The sequence below is a fragment of the Lepisosteus platostomus genome, chromosome 4 (assembly GCF_059453375.1).
Source record: "Lepisosteus platostomus isolate fLepPlt1 chromosome 4, fLepPlt1.hap1, whole genome shotgun sequence".
NCBI lineage: Eukaryota > Metazoa > Chordata > Actinopteri > Semionotiformes > Lepisosteidae > Lepisosteus > Lepisosteus platostomus.
In genome coordinates, this window is record NC_142614.1 from 24,799,109 (window position 1) to 24,808,763 (window position 9,655).

Below are 9,655 nucleotides of genomic sequence, written 5' to 3' on the forward strand. Positions count from 1 at the left end.
TTATGTTACACATGTGGTTATGTACTGGTGCACTCTTAGCTTAGTAAGATTATTCATGGAAATTCTCTTAAATTTTAGTTTTTAGTTTGTACTCAGTTTAAAATGATAAGCCACTTGAAATTAGCTCACAGATTTTTATCTTCAGTGCAATCAAACTCTCAATCAATAATGTACCGCATACAGTGAAGTAATATATGAATAATAACATAAAATAAGTTCCAAGCTAAAGTAGACCATTCATGCTACTGTAGCTAACACATTAGAAACTGCCTGTCTAGCAACCCTACACTGTACACATTAATGGAGAGTAATAGATCCAAGGATAACATCCAGTCATTTCTTGAAGATGTTAAGGTTATCAGCTCTAGCAATATGGTTAAATAGCTTGTTCCGTTCTTCCACATCCCTATGTTAAAAAGTGACTCCTGTTATCCGTTTTATAGGCATTTTAGTTTCTGCTTGTGTCATGTTTTAGTCTTGAGTCTGAACATTCAAAAAATGTCAGTTGGTTTCCCTCTCTCCCTCACACCTGGAAAATGCTCCTCAGCCAAAACGTTGTGTCTCTTGAATAACTTTATCAATGTCTTTGAAGGTATTTATTGTCTTTCAGCCTTTCCCAGTATTATTAACATTCACTCTTGACGTTAAAAATGGTAGAGTTGACGAGGATTTGCTTTTTGAACCTTGTAAGCATCATTTAATTTCGTAAAGGAGCAAATAGTTATTTAAAACGTTTGCAGCTTTAAAGTCCAAAATCAGAGGTAGCCCCATTTTCACCTGCTAGGACCCGCATTTCAGTGAAACTTAATTTTTTGGTAATGTGATTTACGACGACACCAACACTGATGAAATGCTTCGGCCGATCTTGATTTGCTGCATTATCACCGCTGTTCAACTAAAAAATGACAGGCCACACCAACACTTTCCTCGGAAGAGATGAACAAACCACTCCCGCTACGCTGCGGCGCGTCAGTGCATTTGTATCCCTTCGTCATTTCCTTTCCTCCCTCTGGCTTCCATCTTGCTCCCCGCGTGTGTGTGCTGCAAGTGTGCAGGTCAGTTCGGAGCCCCTTAAACCTCCTCTTTCCTGCATTATCACACCAAAGTTGGACTGGATAAGGTAACTAGAATCCGGTAATGATAATCGGCACGCAAATGGGAAAGCAGAACCAACAAAATCAGTGGTAAATCAAGACGTGGTTTCGCTGAAATGGGCTGAGCCGCAGTGGCAGGCCCGATCAGCCTTGCACAGGCAGAGGGAGTGGAGGGTCTGAGTTTTGTGAGTAGCGCAAGGTTTAAGCGAAGACATTTGCCTTTAAAGTAGGCACGCTTTGCCTACATAAGAATAACGCTTGGGTTTGAGTATAATTATTTGGTATTGATTGTAATAGTGCGTCAGAAGAGCATGGAACTCGTGCGTGGTTTCGGCTTATTTCAACGAGTTGATTTTGAATAAAATGATCTTGGGTGTTCGGATGTAGCATGCTTGCAAAGTTCGAGAGAGAGAAAAGCTGTCCCACGTGTAATAAATGAGTAGGTATTTTTGAATTGCCGAACGCATTGGTATGCTTGTTTTTGGTGCAGTACTAGAAAAATTAAGCATGAAACAAAATCGTTCAAGGAAGGTGAATTTCGCTAGGCCCCGAATAAAAAATACCCAACCTGTCGTTCTTGGTGATTTGTGTTGAAGAATCTGGACAGAAATGTGAGAACTGGTGATGGGAATAAGTACTATAATGCTTGATCATAAAGCTGAAGACCTAGGGATAGAATACAAGTGTAACAAATGGTCTTTATTGCATATATGATGTTGGAAAAGTGCATATTAAGACCTATCCTCATACGGATGCCGAAATTACTTGGCGGTGTCATTGTATCAGGGTGAGTTGTGGAGAGTCGATTTGTGTTACAATTCTGATTAGTTATTTCCTCAGCTTTTTAATGGCAAAAGTGTATGCAGCGTATTAAAAAGGCGGGGTTGAGAGATTTTGTGTCTTTTTCCAGCTCGTTGTGTAGGTTAGTGACAGTCCTTCTATGGTGTGGTCACTGACGGGGTCTAGTGATTGAAAGCTCGCAGCTGCCTGTCCCTGCATCGTCCCAAGTTTGAACTTTTATGCAGTGTCAGTTAAATATTATTTTAGTTACAAATGAATGATTTAGGCATGTTATCATATTTCCTGTGATAGCCAGTTTTAAACGATTCGGTGAATAATTGTACCAAGCTAGTAATGTTAAGTCCTCAGTACCGTTTTTGCTAGTTACTGATATGGGTAATGCAGATTCTCCTCATGGTGTGCTTAGATGTAACGTTTTGTGTCTGAACAAAGTTAATTGAAAATACATTGTTTCTGCAACTGAACGTTGTGTAAGTTTACTTACACTATTTCAGAGGACAATTCATGATGTATTAGTTTCAAAAGACAACAGTACACTGTGTCAGAGACTGCGTTTTTTTTAACTAACAAGGTCTCGTGGGATTTTTCTTTCCAGATGAAAGAAACAATCATGAATCAGGAGAAACTAGCTAAGCTGCAGGCACAGGTCCGCATTGGTGGCAAGGTAAGGCATCGACATGGACCACACCCAGCTCAGTCATGTTACTTTCAAAAGTGCAATGAGTGTTTCTGGTCAGTTTGCGTGGTGTGTAGTCTTCCCAGTTTCTTTGTAATGGCATCTTTTTTCTCAATTTCATATTGAAGCACTGTCCTAGCTGCAGTGCATAAATGCAATGTCTGAAACTCATCACAGCTATTAAAATAAAGAAGTTGCATTGCACTGTTAAATAACTTTGGAGTACATTTAATCCAACCTTGACAAAACCTTGAATGGAAATTGAGATGGCATCTAACAGCTGGCTTATTTTTCCTTTTTCTCCTTTTTATTAGGGGACAGCTCGCAGAAAGAAGAAGGTTGTCCACAGAACAGCAACTGCAGATGACAAAAAACTTCAGTTCTCTTTGAAGAAATTGGGGGTCAACAATATCTCTGGTATTGAGGAGGTACAAAATTGTTTAAAAGCTCTCGTGTGGTCTCCTATAAAAAACGAATGCCTCTCCATTTAAGAAACGCAGCTTAATTGCTTTGAAAGAACTTGAAATGTTTCAAAATGACAAGAACAGCCCATCTAGTTTGTGGGCTTTTTCAGTAGCTACTTGATTCAAGGATCTCATTCAGCCATTTCTTGAAAATGAAAGCAGATTATCAGTTTTTTGACAGTATGGGGACTTAGCAGTGTGTTTCACTTTACTGTAACCCTCTATTGCAAAGAAGTCTCTTCTGTTTCCATTTGTAAAACAGTATATAATTGTATATGTTAAGCAAATTGGTTCTGCAGGCATTTGCCAGACTCTTAGACAGTGCAGTGCTTAAGATGTAGAACTATAAATATTACTTGTGTGTATGATTCAAGCTTTTCATGTTTGCTACTCTGATTGGAGCTCTATTTTGCCAGTACCAAAAATAAATGAGGTTGCCTGTCCACCTAGGCATCACATGACGCATCTGAAGTATCTCACAATTCTGATTGTGAGAGAAGGGAGAGCACAGGGTTTCTAGTATGTGGTGTATATTTAAAATGGTCCAAGTTGCTGTGACATGTACAGGGGAGGTTGTTGGTTTTAGTACTTGCAATGGGGTGAAAACTGAGGGTTGGTAGCTTTGTGTAGGTTGAATACCTCACTGTACCTTAAGGTTTTTGTGAGGAATTTTTTTTTATATTGATTGCTTTTTTCTGTTTTTCCAAGGTTTTACAATAACACCGTTTTCTTCCTGTAGGTGAACATGTTCACAAACCAGGGGACTGTCATCCATTTCAACAACCCGAAAGTGCAGGCATCTCTGGCCGCCAACACCTTCACTATCACAGGGCATGCTGAGACTAAACAGCTGACAGAGATGCTGCCCAGCATCCTGAACCAGCTGGGTGCAGACAGCTTGACTAGCCTGAGGAGACTGGCTGAGGCTCTGCCCAAGCAATGTAAGTATGAGGAAAGGTAATAAACTGTTGAAACAATCTCGCAGAACATTTGACGCCTTGCTTGATAGTTGCTTTGAGGCTCCTAAGAGTACTTGCAGGATTCTCGTTGGCTCATCCACAGAGCAGTGGTCTGCTTTGGGTTGATTTCTGGCAGCATTGCAGGGCCATCTGTTGTCCTGGCGATTTTGAACTTTAATTTTGAAAATTAAACTCTCCTCATGGACAGTAATGACATCCTTTTACCCCCAAAGCTCAAGAAATTGCCAGGATGGATGGCTCTGCTATGCTACCTGAAATGACACTGCTCTGCCATTTGTATTCAGACATCGTAATGTGTAATGGGACAAGGAAAGCACTGCCGCAGTCGATGGTGTCTCTTTCAAATGTGCACTAGTGAAATGGAGATGAACAGGTGCACTACTTCTGCATATACTTTGCAGATGGCTGACGGTTAGACTGTTAATACAGTTATAGTGAGTGTATAATACTGTATAATAGAAAAGAGAAAAGCTATAGAGCTCTGTGGTCCAAGTTGTATTGTTTGCAATGAACTCTTGTAGTCCTAACCATAGAGGGACAAAAAATGGTTTCCAGTTTACTGATTGTTTAGATAGCAGAAGTGTGGTTCTTATAGCAAGGCTTCACAGCTGGGGGCTCATGCTTCTTTGTGTGGTTCACATACTAACATGCTGATGTGGTTGATTAGAAGCTTTCCAGAAACAAGAATTTAACTATGGAGTGGGGTCGTAGTTGATATCTTATTTCTTTTGGGAAACAAACCCAATTTGCTTCTTCAGATTGTTAAGCCTCCAGAAACGAGTTAATTTTTTTTTTTGTGTTGTAGCTGTGGACGGGAAAGCACCACTAGCTGCTGGTGAGGAAGATGATGACGAAGTTCCAGGTGAGACGTCGTCTTTATTTTATTTCTTTGTACTAAGAATTTAGACCAAAATCTTGTGAAGTGAAATGTTATGAAAGATGGATTATGGAGTATGATGTAAATTTGAACACTTCTTACATGTTCTTGCTGCTATTCGTACATTACTATGAGGGTTGCTTAATGAAATAACTTTTTCCCTATACATTTCTTTTACGTGGAACTTTGTATTAAAGCATGTATTGCTTTATCTGGGCAGAGCTCTTAAAAAATAGGATGAAATGTGAAAATGCTCATTCGTGGGGCAACTCTGTGGACACAGGAATATGGAAAATCTTCATTTACATTACAGCAGCTGTTCTAGAGTCAATTTAACCTTCTTTCACCCATCAAGCTTCACCGTGAGGTATTGCTACCCCTTAGCCTGGAATTTGTCAAATGCATAAAGCCCACAACAGCTCTCTTTTGTCATTATTCTTTTTTAAACCTTCTTAATTATGAGGAACAGTCATGGATCTGAAAGTGACCCACAGCCCGAGCCTGGAGCACATGTATAAAGTTCAGTTTGGAAAAGTTCTTTCCAGGTTTGTCATTATCCTGCTTTTTTAGGGTTTTATTCTAATAATTCTTGAGTCAAACTAATTCCATGGAAGTCTGCAATCTTGAAACCATCCATTCTGGGTCCTTTTTGGTTAACCTGCTAAAAATGCTGTCCTGAAACAAAACAGGTCAGTGAAGGTATGCACTTAATTGGTTCACGTAACCAAAGCATTTCTCTCAAGTGTCTTTAACTTTCCACTTTCTTAAAGCACCTAAATTGATGTAAATGACATTCATATATATTCCTGGTCTGACCAGAAACTTTATTGCTTTCATTACTCTTAATTGCTACGTACTGCACACTGCAAGGCACTACTGGATCTGGAACAGCAGTTTATTGACCCAGGGGTTGCCCTGCTCAGATGTCAGTAATTGCTAACTCCCCAGACAATGCAAAAATAAAACCCAATTTTATTCAGCTGCCTCATGACTTTCTGAAGGCAGTAAGCGGTTTTGACCCACAGAATGGGTATTCTTTTGATACAGAGTCCAGCAAAAGTTTCTATACTAATGTTTGATGCTTACAGTAAATTAGAAATGGAAGTACACAGGCAATGTGCAGACAAAACAATAGCAGACTGTTTTCAGCAGTCCCAACTTTTCAAACATTTAAAGACCGATTAACTGTTTCCCATCTTAACAAGGCTGAAAGATGTTTCTGCATGTTACACATTGTGATAGACCAACATGGAGCCGTTAAGTGTGACAGGTGTAACTGACTTGGATACTTTATTGATCCCATGAGGGAAATTGCAGTGCAACAGCAGCTTTACACAGACAACACAGCCACATTGGAACGAATGATACAATAATAATATTACAATACATACAATACAATCAGTACAGTGAGGGGTGCATTAAAGGAGTTACTCACAGTCCGGACACACAAAGAACAAACTAGAATGCAGAAAAATCGTATAACACATATTAATATAAATATAGATGTAATATAGATATAAATATAAATGTATTGCACGGGTCCCTGGCATATATTGCACAGAAAACGGTTGTAAATGTGAAAAGAAAGAGAGCAGATATAGCAGTAGATGTGTTCAGTCCAGAAACAGGTCACTGTCAATGTTGCCTCTGCCCAGATGCAAGGTGGATGCGTTGTACAGTCTTATGGCAGAAGGCAAGAATGGCCTCCTGTAGCGCTCCCTGTCGCACCGTGGATGAATCAGTCTATTGCTGAACGTGCTCTTCATTTCTACAAGCCTGTCATAGAGGGGATGGGAGATGTTGTCCATGATGGCCTCTAGTTTGGACACCATTCTCCTCTCAGCCACTACCTCCAAGGGGTCCAGGTCAGACCCAGTGACAGAGCTTGCTCTCCTGATGAGCTTGTTCAGCCTTTTAGAATCCACTGCTCTAATTCCAGGACCCCAGCATACCACTGCGTAGATTCATACAAATTGATTTTACTTGAATTTAAGAGCAAACTTGTATACAAGTATCTTTTGTGCAAGTGCATAGTTACCTAAATCAATATATCAAACAGTAAATGTGTCAATAGTATGTCCTTAATACTGGTGGAAAGAATATCTCTTATTTTGACAAATGATTTATCTACTGTGATTATGGTATCAAGGAAATGTTTTTGATTAGTTTGGTAGCAATTAATTAATTAAAACATTAGCATATATGTGTAAAACATGTATGTGAAAACTAATTTTACAGTACTGTTTTATTGTGGGTGTTGACAGGGATATAGCAGTCAACTGTTTAGCAGTTGACAGTGTTGTTTATCTGCTACATTATTTGTATTAATAGGAAGAATAACTGAAACATTTGAATTAAAGTAGACATGAATCTGTAATGTCTTATGTCACTTAATTTGAAACTATTTTGATACTTAATGGTTAGTTTGAATTACAGGACTGAAAACCAGTATACATTGATAGGTGGTATGGTTACAATGACAAAAATGTGTTCTAATTTTAAAATACAAGATTTTGTAAAGAACTGAGCTCTTTCTAAATTCTTGGATTACAAATGAACTGCAATAATCTGACATTTTTTTTCCTGTAGCCTATCAACACTAACTGGTTAAGAGTTGTATGTGATCTAGTAATTAGTGCTTTTCTAGTATTATATGGGAGTGATTATACTGTAGACTTTTAGAGATATTTGAAACATTTGTATTCTATTTGTAATTATTTTGAACTCTAAATATTGAGAATTATTTTTTATGAAACTCGTACAATTTCAGATTTAGCGTACATCATTTTAGTACAGTGTACATCTGTAACATTTTAAATCTTTTTTCACTTCTGACAAAACTGGTAAAACCCCATGTAGAAGGAAGATGGGAAGAGCAACAGAATAAATATGCTTGGAATACCGAACAGTTTGCTGTTTCTCAACTACAACATCTGTTAAAACCAAGATTCTTCTCAAGCTATGGTCACATTTTCCACCGGCTCTCAAGCCTGGTTATATCCAAAGTTTTTTTTTTTAAAGACCTGTTCATTATTAGATGACGGCTTTTCACAATTGTGAAATTTGCCCTCCAGATTTCCATGTGTTTGGACACTTACTTGCCTGCCACGCCTATTCTCGCACACTTTTGTTCTTTTTTTCCCATCTCACGGCACCCTTTCTGTCTTCTTTGCTCCTTAACCAACATGTTTTTTTCTCCTTTTCAGTGCAGAATTTACCTCTACTTCTTCTGTTAAAACCGTTACATCACAGATTGCAAGGGGTTATTAAATGGTTAACGCTGAATATATGGATCCTTGAAGCACTAACTTGGAGTTACCTTCTCTTTCAGACCTTGTGGAGAATTTTGACGAGGCATCAAAGGATGAAGCAAACTAAAGGTCACCCTGAAATGAGATTCCCAACTTGAATTGGCTGTGTGGAACTGCTGTTTTGTATTTGTGACCTTATTTTGTAAATGTTTTTTTTTCTACTGTTCCCATATTCCAATCAAGAATGAAATACCTGTATACTACTAATAGTATGAGATCACACACTATTCAGTCTTTGGGGTCCTCCATTTTTGCTGCTTCCCATGCATTATTGAAGCAAACATCTTTTGCAGCCTGGTTAAAATGAACATGTCTGGAATAAAAGTTTGCATTTATGAAATGCTTATTAAAAATATGAATGTGGTTTTTGAGTTTTTCTTGGGGTGAAACCATAACTTTGACTTAAAAACTCTACAAAGATTGACAGTGCTTTGGCACTTGTTTTCCTAGTTCAATTGCCTAAAGGAACTGTAATGATAAGGGGATGCTTATTAAGTACTTCATTAAGTACAGTAAATAGAGGATGTATATATGTTGTGAATAAGAGTTTGTGGGGAAAAAGGCACATGAACTGGTATCTGGTGAAAATGTGAAAGACCAATTCTAGGTTAAAACTCTTAGAATAAAACATTTCTCTAAGGTTCTACTAACATAGGCATATTAGTCTGCTCCTTCAAACATTATATTGCATTGTAAAAAATCTGATCTGTTTTTTGCAGCTGGTGCTTTTTATAGAAGAAAAAACTAAGCTGAAATCTGCAGAAAGAAATGTTTTGTGGCTGCTGAATATAGTTCACTCGATATTTCTGAGTAACAGTAGAATAATAAACATTATACACCAGTGCGTTTAACCACTACAGTTTTTAAAGAAATTCTTAAGGTTTGTATTGAAAACACATTTGTAGTCCCTTTTAAACGGTTGTGACTACTTTCGTGTCAATAGCAATAGTGCTTCAGAGGTTTTGCATTTACAGAAGCATGTGGTGTTTTAGGGTCCCAGAGGGAATTGTAAACTCTTGAACAAAAATAACAAACTACTTATGAGAGCAAAACAGTACACAAGCATTAAGTATTTAAGTAGTGGGAAAACTATGAAAGTCATAAACAGAATATCAGGTTTTAATGATATTCACATTCTTTTAGTTATTGACAATAGGGAGGAAATGATTTTGTTTGAAATAATACAACCACTTCACAGATGATAATTGTATTCTTTAAGTTTAGGGTGAAACTACGTCTTTGGAATTTTCTTTTAGAATCGCCAGTTATTTTTTGTAGTTGGAAATACCAAATAGTTTTTCACATCTAAACTTGCAGCTATGATTTTTTTTACAGAAAAATTAAACACCTGCAGTACCCTAGATAGACTTCAAAATGCAAATTACTTAAGCAATAAAGAAAACGTTGATTCATTTCTAAAGGAGCTATGGAATTAAAGCAAGGTGTAAATGA

The 9,655-nt window shown here is 37.8% G+C and overlaps 1 protein-coding gene across 2 annotated transcripts; it reads left to right on the top strand.

Annotated features, from left to right (window-relative positions):
- Positions 1 to 910: 910 nt before the first annotated feature.
- On the top strand, positions 911 to 8,558 carry btf3 (basic transcription factor 3). Of its 2 annotated transcripts, none has more exons than XM_088629158.1 (6): positions 911 to 1,055; positions 2,491 to 2,559; positions 2,886 to 2,999; positions 3,775 to 3,976; positions 4,821 to 4,877; positions 8,224 to 8,558. In XM_088629158.1, the coding sequence occupies exons 2-6, from the start codon at positions 2,491 to 2,493 to the stop codon at positions 8,268 to 8,270; spliced, it is 489 nt and encodes a 162-aa protein (XP_088485284.1). In that variant the 5' UTR covers positions 911 to 1,055; the 3' UTR covers positions 8,271 to 8,558. The 2 variants fall into 2 exon arrangements, with proteins under 2 accessions (XP_088485284.1, XP_088485286.1); XM_088629160.1 differs by having other exon boundaries at positions 980 to 1,120.
- The last annotated feature ends 1,097 nt before the right edge of the window (positions 8,559 to 9,655 follow it).